This window comes from Leucoraja erinacea, chromosome 2, assembly GCF_028641065.1.
Source record: "Leucoraja erinacea ecotype New England chromosome 2, Leri_hhj_1, whole genome shotgun sequence".
In the NCBI taxonomy this organism is placed as follows: Eukaryota; Metazoa; Chordata; class Chondrichthyes; order Rajiformes; family Rajidae; genus Leucoraja; species Leucoraja erinaceus.
Window position 1 is genome coordinate 120,947,832 of NC_073378.1, and position 21,293 is coordinate 120,969,124.

Here is a 21,293-nt window from a genome sequence, read left to right on the forward strand (position 1 = left end):
CAGTTTGAAGTTTGATCTGTATTTTATGAGGAGTTACGATGAGGGATTACGTGGCCTCCGCTCCCACCCTGATCATATACTTAACTGGAATCTCTTCTCTAATCTTACTATGTTTAGTCATTACAGTTATCTGTGATTTCACACCGATGCTTTGAAGAATGACACGCATGCGTCCTGGCGGGCTTCTTCACGTAATCCCTCATCGTAACTCCTCATAAAATACAGATCAAACTTCAAACTGGTAAGTTCTCGTTTAATCTTACTAGTCTGTGTGATTGCATGTGTGTGTGAATGTATGTGTGTGTGTGTGTGTCTGTGTGTGTGTGAGTGTAAGTGTGTGAGTATATGTGTATGTGTGTGTGTGAGTGTGTGTGTGTGTGTGTGTGAGTGAGTGTATGTGTGTGTGCGTGTGTGTGTGAGTGTATGTGTGTGTGTGAGTGAGTGTACGTGTGTGTGTAAGTGTATATAGAATAGAATAGAATGTCTTTTATTGTCATTCAAACAGCTTGGTTTGAACGAAATTGCATTTTCTACAGTCTTAACATTACAAAAAAAAACAAGACCCACACAACACACTTTACACAAATATGCGTGTGTGTATGTGTGTATGTGTGTGTGTGTGTGCGTGCGTGCGTGCGTGCGTGCGTGCGTGTGTGCGTGTGTGTGTGTGTGTGTGTGTGTGTGTGTGTGTGTGTGTGTGTTTGTGTGTGTGTGCATTTGAGAATTGGTGGAGAGGTGGAATATTGCATTGGGGGACCAGCCCTCCCCCGTGAAGCTGGGACCTAACAGGTCCCACTTAGTCTTGTATCAATTAAAATCAGATAATGGCTGCAATAAAGATTTCAATCTCCTTTCACATAAATTTTAATGCCCAAGATATTGGAGGAAATGTGTTAGCATGGATTAAAAAAAAAGACACAAATGCTGGTGTAAGTCAATGGGTCAAGCAGTATCTCCGGAGGTCATGGATAGGTGATGTTTCGGTTTAGGACCCTTCTTCTGACTGATTGATGTTGGGGAGAGAAAGTTGGAAGAGAGGAGGAAGTGGGATAAAGCATGGCAAGTGATAGTGTGGATACAGGTGGGTTTACACTGAAGGACACACAATGATGGGGTAATTCAGGGGGGGGGGGGGGGGTGATGTTTCAGGGGGAGACCCTTCTTCAGACATGTAAATAGGTGGATAAAGGTTCTCTCCAGAGATGCTGCTTGAATACTGAAAACCATTGCCCAGTCTAATGACAGATAAGTTCAGAAAAGGGGAGTGAAATGTGAATCCAGAAGAAGGTGATGTACATGGGGGGGGCAGGAAATTGGGAGAAATTAATGCATATCCAGCTGGGGCACAGGGAATGGGGAGGGGGGGGGGGGGGGGGGGTTGTAGTTGGGTTGTAAAACGAGAGCTGGATTGGTGCTGTTAAAGGTCCACCACCCACTTTCCTGCAGCCTTGGTTCCAGAGCCGTTCTTGATTATCCGTTTTGCTGGTCCAACAGAAGTCATGGGCTCTGAGAGGGGGCCAACAGTACTGGAACATAGACACATAGAAACATAGAAATTAGGTGCAGGAGTAGGCCATTCGGCCCTTCGAGCCTGCACCGCCATTCAATATGATCATGGCTGATCATCCAACTCAGTATCCCGTACCTGCCTTCTCTCCATACCCTCTGATCCCCTTAGCCACAAGTGCCACATCTAACCCCCTCTTAAATATAGCCAATGAACTGGCCTCGACTACCCTCTGTGGCAGAGAGTTCCAGAGATTCACCATTCTCTGTGTGAAAAAAGTTCTTCTCATCGCAGTTTTAAAGGATTTCCCCCTTATCCTTAAGCTGTGACCCCTTGTCCTGGACTTCCCCAACATCGGGAGCAATCTTCCTGCATCTAGCCTGTCCAACCCCTTAAGAATTTTGTAAGTTTCTATAAGATCCCCTCTCAATCTCCTAAATTCTCGAGAGTATAAACCAAGTCTATCCAGTCTTTCTTCATAAGACAGTCCTGACATCCCAGGAATCAGTATGGTGAACCTTCTCTGTACTCCCTATATGGCAATGGTGTCCTTCCTCAGATTTGGAGACCAAAACTGTACGCAATACTCCAGGTGTGGTCTCACCAAGACCCTGTACAACTGCAGTAGAACCTCCCTGCTCCTATACTCAAATCCTTTTGCTATGAAAGCTAACATACCATTCGCTTTCTTCACTGCCTGCTGCACCTGCATGCCTACTTTCAATGACTGGTGTACCATGACACCCAGGTCTCGCTGCATCTCCCCTTTTCCTAGTCGGCCACCATTTAGATAATAGTCTACTTTCCTGTTTTTGCCACCAAAAACAGTCTGCCTAGGACGCCAGGGGGCTGAGATTCGAGTCCGCGAATTTGGCCTCGGAAGTCGGCTATGGGAACAGATCTGCCGGGCCAGAGTTCCAAAGTCCAGGCCGCAGGAGGAAATTTGACCCACCGATCGGCCGCAGAAGTCAGCTATGGGAACGGATCTGATGAAGTCGAGATTGGCCGCCTCACCTGGCCTAGGCGTCACATTTTCGGGAGAATTCCGGGGGGGATTTCAAGTCAAATTTGTTCTTAAAAAAAACTGAGTACATTATTTGCTTGCGATAAAATCTTTTTCGCATTACTGTTAACCAGGTAATTAGCAAGATACTTGTGAAAAAAAAGATGTGCGTATATATACATCAGCAAGAACTTGCTGTTAAGGAAGCGCAGCGTAGGTTCATGAGGTTAATCCCCGGGATAGCGGGACTGTCATATGAGGAAAGATTGGAAAGACTGGGCTTGTATTCACTGAAATTTAGAAGGATGAGAGAGGATCTTATGGAAACGTATACAATTATAAAAGGACTGGACAAGCTAGATGCAGGAAAAAATGTTCCCAAGGATGGGGAATCCAGAACCAGGGGCCACAGTCTAAGAATAAAGGGGTGGCCATTTAAAACTGAGATGAGAAAAAAACGTTTTCACCCAGAGAGTTATGAATTTGTGGAATTCTCAGCCACAGGAGGCAGTAGAGGCCAATTCACTGGATGAATTTAAAAGAGAGTTAGATAGAGCTCTAGGGGCTAGCGGAATCATGGGGAGAAGGCAGGCACGGGTTACTGATTGTGGATGATCTACCATGATCACAGTGAATGGCGGTGCAGACTCAAAGGGCCAAATGGTCTCCTCCTGCACCTATTTTCCATGTTTCTATGTAACTGCAAGACCCAAGCTATTTTCATATCCACTTTATGCACCTGAACCCCAATTTCAAATCACATTTTTCCTGTCAATGGGTGTAGCTAAGCACGAATCCTTACTCTGTTGCAAGAAAGCAAGTCAAATTCAATGTCATTTACATGACATGTTATAGTTTTTGCATGCACTTACTGAGGATTGAAATATGACAAATAAATTATTAGCTAGTTCTCGGAGCATGAGGTCTTTCGAAAATACTCTTCAGCTTTTAATGGAAATCCAGATAGGTTTGCAGAAATAAGTAAAATGCTGACATTTTTAACAAGATGAAAAAGAACAAGGAAGCAGGCATTCTTTTCAATGTTCTTATATTTACATCAGTGCAAAATAATGCTTCACTCCAGATATGATTTCAACTGATGTTTCTCACAGTTGCCTAATGGAGAAATTTGTTGCTAACTTTTCATTAAGCATTACGCTTATGTCCCCAAAAGGATCCAAACTGCTGCCCTCTACACCATTGTGCAAGTAGGAAATGCAGTTTACACCAACGATAGATACACATTTTCATTCAGATAAGGCTCTCTGGCTCATCCAGTATGAAGAACGTTCACAACCCGAAATGTCACCCTGTGATGTGAGCAGAACTGCACGTGATACGCCACATGTAGACTAACCAGAGTTTCATGCAGCTGCAACTCTGCATTTGTATTCTGTAACAAATGACTTATGCCATCCAAAATGTCCCTTCTCCATTCTGCGCAGTCTTGAGACAGGAATTCCCAGAAGTTAATGGGGATGAGCTTTTCGTCACCGCCTGTTTTACCAGGTCCAGTTTGTGGGCGGCATGGTGGCGCAGCAGTAGAGTTGCTGCCTTAAAAACACCGGAAACCCGGGTTTGATCATGATTACGGGTGCTGTCTGTACGGAGTTTGCACGTTCTCCCCGTGAAAGCGTGGGTTTTCTCTGAGATCTTCGGTTTTCTCTCACACTCCAAAGACGTACAGGTTTGTAGGTTAATTGGCTTGGTGTATGTGTAAATAGTGCCCGGTGTGTGTAGGATAGAGTTAGTGTGCGGGGATCGCTGGTCGGTGCGGACTTGGTGAGCCGAAGGGCTGTTTCCGCGGTTTATCTCTAAACTAAACTAAAAACTCAAGTTATCCAACACTATTGGAATTGAACAAGACGTTAATAGGGTGTCAATGTTGGGGATGTTTTGGTCTGGGAGAGGATACTATGTACTCAATTATCCTTCCAATGGATTTGGCTGATTTTATGGGGACAGCATGGATGTCTCCATAAAATCTTTCCAAAGCATTGAGGAATCTGTTGTGGAGCAAAGCAATGGAGACCTGCCTCATGATTGTGCAGAATGGAGAAGGTGTATTTGGGCTGACGCAATCCCTTTCTATAGAATACAAATGCAGTCTACATGCAGAATACAGTTGCAGCTGCATAAAACTTTGGTTAGGCTAAATTTGGATTATTTAGAAAGAGTGTATAAGCAGTTCATAACGATGATAGAAGTCTGAAGAAGGGTCTCAACCTCAAACGTTACTTATTCCGTTTCTCCAGAGATGCTGTCTGACCGCTGAATTACTCCAGCTTTTTGTGTCTATCTTTGGTTTAATCCAGCATCTGCAGTTCCTGCCTACACAGTTCACAGTGATGTTGCTTGATATTGGACAAACATGGATTGTTTTCTCCAGAGTGTCTCAGTGGTGGGAGCACACAAGAAGGTATGTACTTCTGGACAATAAGTAATGTTTCGGTTTGAGACTGACGAAGGGTCCTGACCCGAAACGTCACCTATGCATGTTTCCCAGCGATGCTTCCTGACCTCCTGAGTTACTCCAGCACTTTGTGTCTTTTTTGTAAACCTGAATCTGCATTTTCTTGTGGCTCCAAGGCATGTGGTCCTGTTGCCTGGTAGGTCATGAGATTTGCGCCAGGATTAACATCTTATTCCTCAAGCACTGACCTTATTGGAGTATGTAAAATCAAAAGGGTCATGAGTAAAGAGGACACTCACAGTCTTTCTCCCAAATTAGAAGATTCCAAAACTAGAGAGCGTAGGCTTAAGGTGAAACTCCACCTTTTCTGATGGCTTACTATGGACATTTATTGGTGGTGGGCAATGGTGGAGAGGATGCCGGAGTAAATGAGCGGGTCAAGCAGCATCTCTGGAGAGAAGGAATGGATGATGTTTCGGGTTAAGACCCTTCTTCAAATGTCTGAAGAAGGGTCTCCACCTGAAACATCACCTGTCCCTCCTCTCCGGAGATGCTGCCTGTCCTGCTGAGTTACTCCATCATTGTGTGTCTATCTTCGGTGTAAACCAGCATCTGCACTTCCTTTCGACACAATGGTATAGAGGGCAGCAGTTTGGTACATTTTGGGAGCATAAGGCTCAGTCTCTTTCTTGAGTCCTTCAGTAAATGGGTTGATGATGACTTGAAACTTAGTCACTGAATGTGGGCATATGCAGGTATCATCTACAGCGCAATGACTGATGTTCAGTTTAATTATTTTAGTTTAATTTATTATTATCGTCACGTGTACTGAGATACAGTGAAAAGCTTTTTCGTTGTGTGCTATCCAGTCAGCAAAAAGACTATACATGATAACAACCAAGCCATCCACAGTGAACAGATACAGGATAAAGAGTATAACGTTTAGTGCAAGATAAAGTGCAGTAAAGTGTGATTAAAAGTTAGTTTGAAGGTCTCCATGACCACCCGCGGAGTTTGAACCGGCCCGTTCGCGGAGCACAGTTGAGCCGCGGGATTTACCATCACCCGGTGGGGTCACAACATCTGGAGCCTGGATCGTCTCGGCGCAGAGGGAGAACAAAGAGGGAAGAGACAGAGACTTTAAGATTTTGCCTTCCACCACAGTGAGGATGTGTTTGGTGAACTCACTGTGGTGGATGTTAAATTTGTGTTCATTGTGTGTTTTTGTCATTTTTTATTATATGTATGACTGCAGTGAAACGAAATTTTGTTCAGACCGAAAGGTCTGAATGACAATAAACAAATCTAATCTAATCTAATCTAATCTCCAATGGGGTATCCCAGTGGAGTAAAGCTAACCTAGTTTTAAGCTAATCTCCCCAGTTGAGGGAAATTGTTCCTAAAGGACATCAGGACCAATCTAAACTGGTGTGCTGAGAGGACGGTTCAGATGTTCATAACAGCTGGGAAGAAAAACGACCTGAAGGGTATCGACAGGAACAGGACCACTCTCCTTTCTATCAGAGGTTGAAGAAGAAAAGAACAGAAAGAAGAGAAGCTGTTTATGGGGTATCCCAGTGGAGTAAAGCTAACCTACTGGCCAAATGGGAAATTGTTCCTACAGGACCACAGGACCACTCTAGTTGGTGAGAGGACGGTTCAGATGCCCAATAACAGCTGGGAAGAAACTGACCCTGAAGGGTCTCGACACGAAACGTAACCTATTCCTTTTCTCCAGAGATGCTGCCTGGCCCGTTGAGTTACTCCAACATTTTGTGTCTCTCTAAACTGCCCCTGAATCTGGAGTGTGGAGGTGGGCTAAACAATTTCCCATTTGTCCTGTAGTTTAGCTTTAGTGCAGTGGGTTGATGCAGACTTGCTTCTCGCTGGTATGTTCCCTGAGATACGTTCCGATATGGGGACCTAATGATCTGTGAGTAATTCCTTCCCACATAAGACATGATAAAGAGAATCCCACAATACAATAAATAACATGACCATTTAATGTGGTCTTAAAAAAATCACCTTCCAAGTGCTTCTTGTTGGAGCTCCAAAATTGCTGAGGCAACAGGGAGCGTACATTTATCTTTTAATTAAATATTTAGAAAGAAATGCAAAGATAAACATTTAATTAGCTGAGCTTGCTCTGGTAAACCAGGGGAATGATTATTCATGTGAGGGAATGGTTAGTTTTTAAATTCCCGTGTGCTGATTATAATTGCCTAATAAAAACATAATATTAGATTATTCTCACTTTATCACTGAAGAACACCACTGCTCACAGGCCTTCACTTAGAAAAACACCTCTCCACCTCTATCCTCAGTCTTCTGTGGCCAAGCCCATTTTGAATCTAATCTACCAAGTCTCCATGGATCCCATGTGCCTTAATTCTCAATGGATTGGACCAATGTTGAGTGTAACTATAGCGAGGGGGCTCTTGCAGTCAAAGTTGAACTGTTCTCGGTTGTGGGTGTTTATTAAGAGAGTTGAGTAGTGCGTTCGGCCGAACGCACTATGGGAACTTCAATCGCCCCCCTGCAGGAACTATACATCAGGAGGTGCAACTCCAGAGCCAATAAAATCATGGGAGACCCCTTCCACCCCTGCAACGGACTGTTTCAGCTGCTATGGTCAGGCAAATGCCTCCGTTGCCATGCTGTGAGAACGGAGAGGTTGAGAAGGAGTTTCAGAGGCCATTAGGACTGTAAACTCCTATCTCACCAGGGACTAACCTTACTGTACCACTCTACTGCTTATTTAAAAAATTGCTGTTTTTATCCCTTTTTCCTTCCGCCCACAATATTTAATATTTAAAATAATATGTGATTCTGTTCCATTCTGTTTGTGGTTTGTTTGTTTGTTTGTCTTTTTGCACAAAGTCCGCGAGCATTGCCACTTTTCATTTCACTGCACATCTCGTATGTGTATGTGACGAATAAACTTGACTTGACTTGACTTGACGAGATTGAGGAACCATTTGCAGGGCGGCACTGTGGCGCAGCAGTAGAGATGCTGTCTTACAGCGCCAGAGAACCGTGTTCGATCCTGATTATGGGTTGAGCCTGTACAGAGTTGCACATTTTCCCTGTGTCTGTGTGGGTTTTCTATGGGTGCCACACGAGACTGCAGATGCTGAGTCTGGAGCCACAAAAAAACCCAATCTGCTGGAGAAAGTCGGTGGGTGGAGCAGCATCTGTGGGAGTGGAGATGGGAGGGGAGAGAATGGAATAGGAATTGTTGATGTTTTGGGTCAACCCCCTGCATAGGGTGTAAGAGTGGAGAGGGAAGATTGCTGGTATAAAGAAGAGAGGAGAGGGGAAGAGTGAATGGGGATCAGTAGGTGAAGGATGGACAAAGGTGAAAGGGTGGCGGGCAGATGAAGCCAAGTGGTGGAGGGGAGGATGAAGGTGGAGACGGAGATTGAAGAGTGATGAGCATCATTTTGTAGTAGGATCCTGAGATACCATTCATCTACACACAGGGGTATTTTACTGTAGCCAATTAGCCAACTGACCAATGGATCTTTGGGATGTGGGAGAACCCTGGAGCCACCTGGACCATGGAAACATCATGGTAACAGGGAGAAAGCGCAAACTCCACTCAGCCAGCACCTGAGGTCAGGGTTGAACCTGAGTCAGTAGCTCTACTAGCTGCACCACTGTGTGACTATCAAAAATAGCAAAGGTGTGAGAGGGTAATGTGGGACTAATCTTGTCAAAATCAAAAAGACTGCAAAGGCTAGAAATAGAAACATTGAAAATAGGTGCAGGAGTAGGTCATTCGGCCCTTCGAACCAGCACCGCCATTCAATATGATCATGGCTGATCATCCAAATTCAGTACCCCGTTCCTGCTTTCTCCCCATATTCCTTGATTCCGTTAGCCCAAAGAGTTAAATCCCTCTTGAAAACATCCAGTGAATTGGACTCCACAGCCTTCCGTGGCAGAGAATTCCATTGATTCACAACTCTCTGGGTGAAAACGTTTTTCCTCACCTCAGTCCTAATTCTAAAATCTAATATAAAATATCTCAAATCGAAAATAAAAACAGGAAATGCTGGAAATACTCAGCCTGTCAGGCCGCATCTGTGGAAGAGAAACTAAGTTAACGTTTCAGGTTGGAGATCTTTTGTCAGAACAGGGAAGGGGATAAACTGCAGATAAAGTGTGAGAGTGCATCGGGAGGAACTGCAGATGCTGGTTTATACTGAAGATAGACACAAAATGCTGGAGTAACTCAGCAGATCTGGCAGCATCTCTGTAGAAAAAGAATAGGTGACATTACTGGTCAGAACCCTTCTTCAGACTGAAAGGGGGAGAAGGCCAGAACAAAACAGGGTCAGCAACAGATGACCTCAGGAAGGATGGAGTCCATTATGGTCAATTGTTAGCGGGGGGGGGGGAGATGTGCTAATGACAACGATACCCTTCCTCAGACCTTCTGCAAAGTGAGAGTTTGTTACACATTTTCCCATCCTCCTGCAGCTGAGCAAGTTTAAAAAAAATCTCCTTTCCAGTTTTGACAGAAGGTCTTTGGCCTGAAACATTAACTAAGCTCCCCCCCCCCCACACACACACACACACACACCAATCTGGACTGATTAGTTGAGGATTTCTGACACTTTCTGTTTTGTTTAATCTTATGGAAATCTTTGATGAGTGTCTCAAATTCACCAGAGATACGCATTTAAATGATAACCATTGAATAATAGTTCATTCCATATGAGTAAGGACACCTTCCTATCTTTCTCCTTTCCTGAAGAGATTGGTTCTTGCTGGGATACATTTCGATAGCTGGGCCAAAGAGTTGGTTTGAGTGGGTTCATTTACAAACTGAAGGGGCTGTCCCACTTGGGCGACCTAATCCGCGAGTTCTGGCGAGTTTGCCCTTGACTCATACTTGCAGCATGGTCCACACGAGTACGTAGGAGGTCTTTGTAACTGACCTTCATGCTCGAGAGTGGTCTCCGTGTTCTCGAGGCCTCAGCTAGGTCACGGCGTATTTTTCAACATGTTGAAAAATGCCCGCCAGTAAAAAAAGGTCGCCATGGAAAAAAATCGATAATTTTTTTACTTGTAGGTTTAGTCATAGTAGGTCGGCATGTTAGTCTAGGTAGTCGAGGGTAGTCGAAGGCAATAGAAGGTAGTCGTAGATAGTCTTCATCATAGTCGAAGGGAGGTCGGAGGTCGAAGGAGATCGAAGGAGGTCGTCTTCACTCTCCACTATTAGTCGAAGCTAGTTGAAGCTAGTCTTCAACATAGTCAAAGGAGGTCTTCTACATTACATTTTTTTAAACTCTCTTAAACTCTTCTAAACTCACCAATTAGGTCACCCAACTGGGACAGCTATTTAATCCCTCACAATCAGTGGATGTCAAAACGGAACAAACAGTAATGTTAAGACCTGCATGATAAGAGAGAGTTAGATAGAGCTCTAGGGGCTAGTGGAGTCAAGGGATATGGGGAGAAGGCAGGCACGGATTATTGATAGGGGACGATCAGCCATGATCACAATGAAGGGCCGAATGGCCTCCTCCTGCACCTATTTTCTATGTTTCTATATTACTAATAGAACATAGAACAGTTCATAGAACATAACAGGAACAGGCCCTTCAGCCTACAAAGCCCATGCTGACCATGATAACGAGTCAAACTAATCCCATCTGCACTGCACGTGATCCATATCTCTCCTTACGTAATGTACCTATCTAAATGCCTCTTAATTGCCACTTTTGTATCTGTCTCCACCACCCTTGGCAGTGCGTTCCAGCCACACACTAGACTCTGTATAAAAACTTGGCCCACACATCTCCTTCAAACTTTGTTCCTCCCAGCTTGAAGCTACATCTTCTAATATTTGATATTTCCACCCTGGGAAAGAAGGTTCTGACTCTCTACCCTATCTGTGCCTCCCCTAACGTTATACTGTTCATTCAGCCTCCCTTCAGCATCAGAAGTTTTGAATAAAACAATCCAAGTTTACCCAACCTAATCGTCATTACCCTCTAATCTAGGCAGCATTTGGCTTAACATATTCTGCACTCTCTCCAAAACCTCCATATCCTTCCTCCTTCTTCTTCTTGCGTATGGCGTGTACAGCCTAAAGTTGTAGGACAACTTGTTCTATTTGATCTTATTTGATTGTGCACGCCGGGTTGACTGCATTCGTCGAAACAGGGCGGACCATGTGAAGGTTGCAAACTTCCACCCCCATATCCTTCCGGTAACATGGTGACCAGAACTGCACACAATACTCAAAATGCAGCCTGACCCCTAGTCCCAGAAAGCTGCAACATGAATTCCTGACTCTTATACCCAACGTTCTGACCAATGAAGGCAAACACACCACATGCCTTCTTCATCACTCTGTCTACTTGGGTTGCCGTTTTTAGGAAGCTATGGTTCCTCATGGAAGGTTGGTTAAGAAGGTTCAATTGTTGGGTATTAATGGTGGAGTAGCAAGATGGATTCAACAGTGGCTGAATGGGAGATGCCAGAGAGTAATGGTGGATGGTTGTTTGTCGGGTTGGAGGCCAGTGACTAGTGGGGTGCCGCAGAGATCTGTGTTGGGTCCACTGTTGTTTGTCATGTGCATCAATGATCTGGATGATGGTGTGGTAAATTGGATTAGTAAGTATGCAGATGATACGAAGATAGGTGGTGTTGTGGATAATGAAGTAGATTTTCAAAGTCTACAGAGAGATTTATACCAGTTGGAAGAGTGGGCTGAAAGATGGCAGATGGAGTTTAATGCTGATAAGTGTGAGGTGCTACATCTTGGCAGATCAAATCAAAATAGGACGTACATGGTAAATGGTAGGGAATTGAGGAATGCAGTTGAACAGAGGGATCTAGGAATAACTGTGCACAGTTCCCTGAAGGTGGAATCTCATGTAGATAGGGTGGTAAAGAAAGCTTTTGGTGTGCTGGCCTTTATAAATCAGAGCATTGAGTATAGAAGTTGGGATGTAATGTTAAAATTGTACAAGGCATTGGTGAGGCTAATTCTGGAGTATGGTGTACAATTTTTGTCGCCTAATTATAGGAAGGATGTCAACAAAATAGAGAGAGTACAGAGGAGATTTACTAGAATGTTGCCTGGATTTCAGCAACTAAGTTACAGAGAAAGGTTGAACAAGATAGGTCTTTATTCTTTGGAGCGCAGAAGGTTAAGGGGGGACTTGATAGAGGTCATTAAAATGATGAGAGGGATAGACAGAGTTGTCGTGGATAAGCTTTTCCCACTGAGAGTAGGGAAGATTCAAACAAGAGGACATGACTTGAGAATTAAGGGACAGACGTTTAGAGGTAACATGATGGGGAACTTCTTTACTCAGAGAGTGGTGGCTGTGTGGAATGAGCTTCCAGTTCAGGTGGTGGAGGCAGGTTCGATTTTATCATTTAAAAATAAATTGGATAGTTATATGGATGGGAAAGGAATGGAGGGTTATGGTCTGAGTGCAGGTATATGGGACTAGGGGAGAATACGTGTTCGGCACGGACTAGAAGGGCCGAGATGGCCTGTTTCCGTGCTGTAATTGTTATATGGTTATATGGTTATAACACCAACAATGTTCAGTGTTCTTCGGCATTGTTGACCTGTTCCATTTGCAGCAGTTGGCGTGGTGGTTTGATGTTGGGCATGATAACTTCTCCACGTCTAATCTTTGCCAAGGCACTTTCATTTGATCAGTTGCCACTGGGACCATGTTGTTACTCAACTCCACAAGTAAGCCATAAATGATATTCCAATTTACCCATTCCTTTTTCCACTGTTCTTCAACTCTCACCCATCACTTTCCTCTCAATTTGAATGAGGCATTGTTTTTGCTTCAACCACTAGTCGAGGAAATAAATTCCATACATTCACAACATATCACAAAGGGATCAAGCCACAAAGTGCTGGAGTAACTCAACGGGTCAGACAGCGTCTCTGGAGAAAAAGGATGGGTGATGCTTTGGGTCGGACTCTTTCAGACCACCTTTGACCTCCTTGCTGATGGTCTTCTTCAGGTCCCGACCCGAAAAGTCACCCATCCCTTTGCTCCAGAGATGCTGCCTGAACCGTTGAGTTACTCCAGCGCTTTGTGTCTATCTCTGGCAAAATCAGCATTTGCAGTTTCTATCTACACAAAGGGGTTTAGCCTTGCCTCCCTCCCAGTGTCTAGTTCTTTACCCAACCACTGCAGCAAATAGAGACACAAGAGACTGCAGGCGCTGGGATCTTGAGCAAAACACAAAGCACTGGAGGATCTCAGAGGGTCAGGCAGCATCTGGGGAAGAAATGGACAGAAGGATCTTGACCCAAAACGTTGCCTGTCCATTCCCAACCTAGATGCTGCCTGACCCACAGAGTTCCTCCAGCATTTTAAGCTTTACTGCAGGAATTGACCTCCTACATTCATTAAGACATTTGAAACCTCCTGTCATTATTCCCGTGATATGCATTGTACTTGTCAGATAAGATCAACCTTTTAACGTCTTTATTAGTTTTTGTTTATTTCTTCGTACTGCTGCTCAAACACATTTACTTCCCCTAAAGCCAAGTCAGACCCCATAGAGCTCAGTGCTGTAAATGAGGTCTTAATAAGATGTGATCTAGTAGCAGCATAACTTTTTGACTTTTATATCCTAGATTAAAATTAAGAATTCCATTAGGTCCTCGATGGTATGAATCTAGGTTGCTTCATTAAATATTGTACCCTAACCTGTTCTGTCTCTGCATCAAGGCTGTTAGAAAACGATTACAGCTTGGCCTAAATAAATTTCTTATATTTAATCAAGCGTGAATTTCATCTTTCCAGACCATTCCTTCCACTTATTAAAGACCTTTTGCATTCCTTTGGTTATCTTAAAGAATTAAACAAAACCTCCTGCTTTTGGGCAATTTGCCAATATTAATGCACAAAGTGAAGAGTTTCCAGAAACAGAGAGCTTGATTAAACAAAACCTCCTGCTTTTGTGATTTTATTTTATGAAAAATCTACCTTAAATTGACATTTGCCAATATTAATGCACAAAGTGAAGAGTGACGGCTCCAGAACAGAGAGCTTGAGACCTACAAGTAGCAGGAAAAACATTCCTGTAACTCCTGCCCTCTGTTTTTATTGTAACAATTAATTTACAATTATTTGCTATCCGCCACACAATTTCATTTGTAAACTTCATTGGTAATCTGTGATTTTATTTTATGAAAAATCTACCTTAAATTGACATACAAAAATATGCCCAGTGTGCACAATTGATTTGCACATGTGGGCGGCACGATGGCGCAGAGGTAGAGTTGCTGCCTTACAACGCTTGCAGCGCCTGAGACCTGGGTTCAATCCCGACCACGGGTGCTGTCTGTACAGAGTTGGCACATTCTCCCCGTGACCGCGTGGATTTTCTCTGAGATCTTCGGTTTTCTCCCACACTCCAAAGATGTACAGGTCTGTAGGTTAATTGGCTTGGTATGGTGTAAAAATTGTCGCTAATGTGGCGGGTAGTGTTAATGTGTGGGGTTCGCTGGTCGGCCTGCAATACTACTTGCCTCAACTACCTCCTGTAGCAGCTAATTCAATACACTCACTGCCCTTTGTATGAAAAAGCTACCCCTCAGATTCCTATTGAATTATATAGAATTTCTGATAATACCTCTGACAGAATTATCCCAGTGGGTTAATGCACCTCAGTGTAGTGGCAGGTGACGACACTACGTGTGAGTGAATAGGTTACAGGGAATAAATGGAGGCATGGGAAGAGGTGACGGAAATAGGACTCATTTCAATTAAATTTCAGTGAAATTCTTACAGCAGAAATTGAAACCATCTTCACCCCGTGGATCTCATCTTTACACCAACTAATTCCCTGTACTTTAACAAACAAACTTGAACGCTTTGGACTTTATTATCTGTACCACACTGAGGTGCAGTGAGCCACCCTGCACAACCATAATCCCACCGCCCCCACCTTTTGCATTTCATCTAATTATGTGTTTTGAATTTTTTTGAAAAATCTCTTTTCTTTTAGGATTTTATGTGTAATTTATGTAGAATTTGTTTTGGTGTATTAGCCTGAGACTATGCACCTGCAATGTTGCTGCAAGCAAAAATAGTTGTTGTCACCTTTACCTCACCGCACATAGTTGAAATGATTAGAAACATCAATCCTAGCCGTAAATACCACTAACAATCTATCCTGGAACAACCACACTGAAGCGCACCTAGGCCTATACCTCCTCAGTGAGTTTGGCATTCCTCCAACAGCTCTAATGCCCCTGTCCCACTTTGGAAACTTGAACGGAAACCTCTGGAGACTTTGCATCCCACCCAAGGTTTCCGTGCGGTTCTCGGAGGTTGCAGGTGGTTGCCGGAGGTTGCGGGTAGTGGAAGCAGGTAGGGAGACTGACAACAACCTCTGGGAACCTCCGGGAACCCCCAGGAACCGCACGGAAACCTTTGGTAGGGCGCAAAGCCTCCAGAGGTTTCCGTTCAGGTTTCCTAAGTGGGACAGGGGCATTACCAGCTTCTACAGATGAACTGTAATGTAGATAGCATCACGACTTGGTTTGACAACAGGTCTCCCCAATACAACTAGAAATTGCAGACAAGAGACCTGACCCGAAATGTCACCTATTCCTTTTCTCCAGAGATGCTGCCTGACCCGCTGAGTTGCAGAGAGTTGTGGATGTCATCCAATCCACCACACAAACCAGCCTTTTCCCAATCAACCTCAGCTTCATGTTACCTCAGGAAAACAGCCACATAATCAAGGACCATTTACACCTCGGCCATTCCTTCGCTCTCCCTTCGGGCAAAATGTACAAAAGTTTGAAAGCACATACAACAGATTTTTCTTCTCTGTCATCAGACTACTGAATGGATCTCTCATTCAGTAGCTAAGGACGTAGCCCCGATTTCCCTACTATCTCATTGCAGCCCTTGCATTTTTTTTTCATCTGCACTTTCTATTTAACTGTAAGGCCAGAATGTTGTGTGTATAGACGTTGGGAAGTCATGTTGCAGTTGAATAAGAAATTGGTGAGACAGCATTTAGAATATTGTTTTCAGTTATGGGCACCATGTTATAGGAAAGATATTGTCAAGCTTGAAAGGGTTCAGAAAAAATGTTGCCAGGACTAGAGGGTGTGAGCTGCAGGGCGAGGTTGAGTAGGCTGGGTCTCTATTCTATGGAGCGCAGGAGGATGAGGGGAGATCTTATAGACGTATACAAAATCATGAGAGGAATAGATCGAGTAGATGCACAGAATCTTTTGCCCAGAGTAGGGGAATCGAGGACCAGAGGACATAGGTTCAAGGGGAAAGGGAAAAGGTTTAATAGGAATCCAAGGGGCAACTTATTCACACAAAGGGTGGCGTGTATATGGAACAAGTTGCCAGAGGAGGTAGTTGAGGCTGGGACTATCCCATCATTTAAGAAACAGTTAGACAGGTACATGGATAGGACAGGTTTGGAGGGATATGGACCAAGTGCAGGCAGGTGGGACTAGTGTAGCTGGGAGATGTTGGCCGGTGTGGGCAAGTTGGGCCGATGGGCCTGTTTCCACACTATATCGCTCTATGACTGTATATACCGCACTCTGGCATTTTTCGCCATGCACTCCCTGTTGCACTCTTGCATTGTATGATTTGACTGTACAGCATTCAAACAAAGCTTTTCACTTAACTCAGTACACGTGACAATAATAAACCAATACCAATACCAATAATATTGAAATTGACCTTTGTAAAAGAGGATATACGGTTAATTGGTTCGACATGGTTCTCCACATCTACAGTAGATGGTTCCTTGCTTGTATTGTAGATTTTTGGAATATCAAATTCTTCCTTTTGTGACTCAGTTTGTGATGCCGATTCGGACATTTTACATAGAACTACACAACACTGCACAACACAACCTTCAGCCCATGATGTCGGGGCTGACCCGGATGCTAATTTAAACTAATCTCATCTGCTTGCACATGATGTATATCCTCCAATCCCCTCCACCCAAACCCTTAATAAGAACAAGAAAGGGTGAACATTTATAAGTACAAATTAGATTTGTTTGCTTCAGCTGACGTTGTGTGACCCTTAGCAGTCCATTATTTGGACAGACCACTTTCACGACCTAATTCACGACTTCTGCCGAGTTTGCCCTTGACTCATACTCGCAGCATGGTCGTCACAAGGTCGTAGGAGGTCGTAGGTATGTCGTAGGTAGGTCGCGATGCTAGTCGTAGGTACTCGTGGGGTACAAGTAGGTCGGGGCGTTTTTCTAGCCTGATGAAAAATGTCCACGAGTAAAAAAAGTTGTGAATTAGGTCATGAAAGTGGGACAGGCCCTTTATTAACTTATCCATTCAATTAAACTCCAGGCATGTTATTATGTCAAGGATTTGTCTGTCAAGGTGGCTGAGTTTTAATTCCTTTGTGATGCTCTTGATTCGTGATTTGCTAAATCAGAAAAGAAGTGATACTCACTCAAATTATCTTCGTCCTCAGTATTTTCCAAACCAGGGCTGAAATACTTGAATGGACCAATGAACGAAGAAAGTGCGTTTACTTTATCTGAAAATAGAACCGCATAAGTTGTATTAGACTTGCACTGGCCTGCATTTATATTAAACTATTCTCAGTATTAAAGCTATATTTCCTTATATCTATATAAAAAAGGGAGCAACACAGTTCAGATCACACTAGGAGCAAGATGTGCAGTTCTGGCCAGTGGCCACCACACCACGTTCAGTTCAGTTCAGTTCAGTTCAGTTTTGTTTGTCATATGTAGGTTAACACAGGGTCAACGGTACAATGAAATGTGTTTGACAAGACCACGGGTCGCCTCAGCAACAAGTGATATTACACATCAAGGTTGTAGAGAGAGAGCATAGATTAGTGCAGAGGAGATTTAGTTTAGTTTAGTTTAGAGATACAGCATAGAAACAGCCCCTTCGGTCCACCGAGTCCACGCTGACTAGTACACTAGTTCTATCCAACACATTAGGGACAATTTACAGAAGTCAATTAACCTACAAACCTGCACAAAATTGGAATACAGGAGGAAACCTGAGCATCCGGTTTCCACTCAAAGACCCAGATTAAGTGGATGTGGAAAGGATGTTTCCACTAGTGTGAGAGTCTAGGACCAGAGGTTAGAGCCTCAGAATAATAGGATGTACCATTAGAAAGGAGATGAGGAAGAATTTCTTTAGTCCGATGGTGGTGAATTACACCATTCAGACCATCAGGTCTACTCTGCCATTCAATCATGGCTGATCTATCTTTCCCTCTCAACCCCAATCTCCTGCCTTCTCCCCATAACGTATGGCACCCATACTAATCAATAATCTATCAATCTCCAATCTAACAATATCCATAGCCTTGGCCTCTACAGCCTTCTGTGGCAATTAATTCTGCAAATTATCCACCCTCTGACAAAATAAATTCCTCCTCACCTTCTTTCTAAAGGTAAGTCCTTTTATTCTGTCTGGTCCTAGAATCTCCCACTAGTGGAAACATCCTCTCCACATCCAGGCCTTTCATTATTTGGCTATTTCAATGAGGTTCCCCCCTCATCCACTTAATTCCCTTGTGCAGGAAATGATTTAGCTGTTACCAGAAGCGCAGGGTCCTATGGTTCAGAGATGCTTGAATGATTAGTCTTTGCCCTTTAAAAATGGCAACAGCATTCTTGCGGTTCCATCATACTGTTAATGTAGCAACGAATCTCAAGTACTCGTACATAAGTATTATTGAAACAAATTCAGAACTATTTTGCACATTACTGCCAGTCACCAAAGCTTAACAATACAGGCATTGTTGGGGTGGAAGATTGCAACCTTCACGTTTGTCCACCCTGTTTAGACTAATGCAATCAACCCGGCGTGCTCAATCACATAAGAACAAATAGAACAAGTTGTCCTACAACTTTAGGCAGTGCACGCCATATGCCAGAAGAAGAAGACAGGCATTTTTAAGTGTCTAAACAGGCATTGAGATTTAAGGGGGGACCTCCAAGCCTCAGGCCCTTGTTAGCTATATCGTGAACCAAATACATGTGGGATGGCCAAGTAATCAGACTGAGAGGAAGGCTGGTCTGGAGAGAGTGTAATGGAACAGTTAAAGATGCTACTTATAAGGAGTGCCTTGAAGGATGCTAAGAGAAGTGCCTTTGTTTATTCATACTTAAGCTGCTCACAGATCAGTGACTCTGAGACGAGAGTAAGTTCAAGAAGTACCCAAGAGTTGGGAATAGAGATATGAACGGTTAGAGTGCTGAAGAGTGGACAAATGAAATCAGACTTAATAACCAGAGTGAGAGATCTAGGAGGGCTTGATTTACACTTGAAAACATATCGGCAGGGCTATGGACAAAGAGCTATGAAGTGGGATTAACCTAAAGTTATTTTTAGGTTGGCATGTGCCTAAGAGGATGAATGGCATTCTGCTCAGTGATGCTATGAAAGTGAAAATAGGTAACATATGGAACCAGCTGTGCTGAATTCTAGTCAAGAACAGCAAGTAAAATATATGTGGTAGAAATACAAAATATATACTGGAAATACTCAGCAGTAACCCAAACACTCAGGGACGAGAAGCAGAGTTAATGTTTCAGGTCAATGATGTGAAACATGCAGAATAGACAAGTGGCAATGGCTGAATAACAACTAAAAAGAGACCATCTGATATCAGGATTTGGTGATATTATCATTAATTTGACAATAACATATTTCACAGAATTTTCTTAGTCAACATCATGCATGTTTTGTGTATTAAATCGCTGACAAGGCAAATGTTCCCAATTTTGAAGACGGGTCCTGATCAGAAATATTGTCCATCCATGTTCTCCTGAGATGCTGCCTGACTTGCTGAGTTACTCCAGCACTCTGTGGTTTCTTTGTAAACCAGCAACTCCAGTTCCTTGTTTCCACTAATTACTGGCCTGGCTTTGCGCTGCCCCCGTCTCTCTTCCAGCTTTCTCAGCACCACCACATTCAGGCTGAAGGCAAATGTTCTCAATTCTGAAGAAGTGTCCTGAACTGAAACATTATCTATCCCTGTCCTCCAGAGAAACTGCCTGACCTGCTGAGTTACTTCAGCACTTTATATCTTTTCTGTGAACCAGTATCTGCATTTCCTTGTGGCTCCAATACTTGGACCCCAGAGACAAGAGCGGAACTCGCTATCAAAACATGGAGGGGACGGGGGACACAATCTTTTGGCGGCCACGCGCGTATGCGCACACTCACACACACACACACGCGCGCGTGAGGCTTCAGAGTCTCAATCCAGCGCTAAATGCAGCTCAACTCTGCCTGTCTCGCCGGGTTAACTACGGTCCTGTCTGGACTGACGGGACACCAGCACTGCTTCTCCGCGCTGGCCATATTTTCCGCAAGTCCAGGAAGGGTTGTAAGCTCACCTGGTGGGACAGGCAGAGTTAGCTGGGTTTAGCGCTGTTTCTCTGCGCTGGCCCGTCTGATTCCCGACCAAAGATCCTATAGCGGAGGATCTTTGCTGCCGACCTCTGGCCACCTGCGGGTGGATTGGGGGGAGGGGGGGGGGTACTCGGGAGGGGACGGGACAGTGCCGGAGACCCGGCCGGGACCATCCTGGCTGCGGATGAGGCGCAGGTCTGTGCCACTCCTCCCTCCTCCAATCATCGCGCTGAATCATGTCCCGCCCCCATTGCCTGCTGACCTACGTCTCTCTTATTCAATCGGCGCCCTCGATCATCAGTCCCACCGCCACTGTCTCGCAGAAAGCGGAGATTTCACCAGGTTTTAAAATCCGGATTACAAAAACTTGGGGAGGATGTCCCCCACTTCTCAAAACATGGCGGGGACGTGTCCCCTCTGGCCCCCCCTGGGTTTTCCGCCCCAGCCCAGAGACATCACCGTCCTTTCAAATGAATGCAAAAACATTATCTGCACCAGCTCCAACCTGGTGCAGGACCTTCAAGGTAACTACAAGAGGAATTCAACATTGCAACATGTTTTTAGAAACAATTCAATTTCTTCAGTGTTTGAAGTCCTGAAGAACCTTAGAATGAAGTCATTAGCAAATCTTTACACATCTGACCTTGTCATGGACAAAGCCATTAATGAAGCAGCAAAAGGTGGCTGGGCCGAGGATTCTGCCTTCAGAATCTTCTGCAGTTATGAGTTATCTGCAACAACCACAACAATCTTCCTTTGTGCGAGAATTGACTCCATTTGATTGCTTTCTCTTTGATGTTTATTGACCATGGCATCTTGATGCCGCACTCAGTCAATGCTGCCTTAATGTAGACCAGCGCGTAGTCCCTCTCTAATAACATCTGGGTGCAGATGTAACCCTGGTAAAAGGTACAGACAGCCTGCTCGGGCAACTACTGCTCTTAACATCAAA

At 44.1% G+C, this 21,293-nt stretch overlaps 1 protein-coding gene across 1 annotated transcript in view; it reads right to left on the bottom strand.

Moving 5' to 3' along the window:
- adarb2 (adenosine deaminase RNA specific B2 (inactive)) overlaps positions 1-18,280 on the bottom strand; it is a 321,765-nt gene extending 303,485 nt beyond the window's left edge. Inside the window, exons 1-2 of the mRNA XM_055649994.1 lie at positions 18,272-18,280; positions 17,388-17,532 (exon numbers count right to left, since the gene is read on the bottom strand). Of these exons, the coding sequence (XP_055505969.1) occupies positions 17,388-17,532; positions 18,272-18,280 (154 nt within the window). The remainder of the gene's footprint in view (positions 1-17,387; positions 17,533-18,271) is intronic.
- Positions 18,281-21,293: the final 3,013 nt, after the last annotated feature.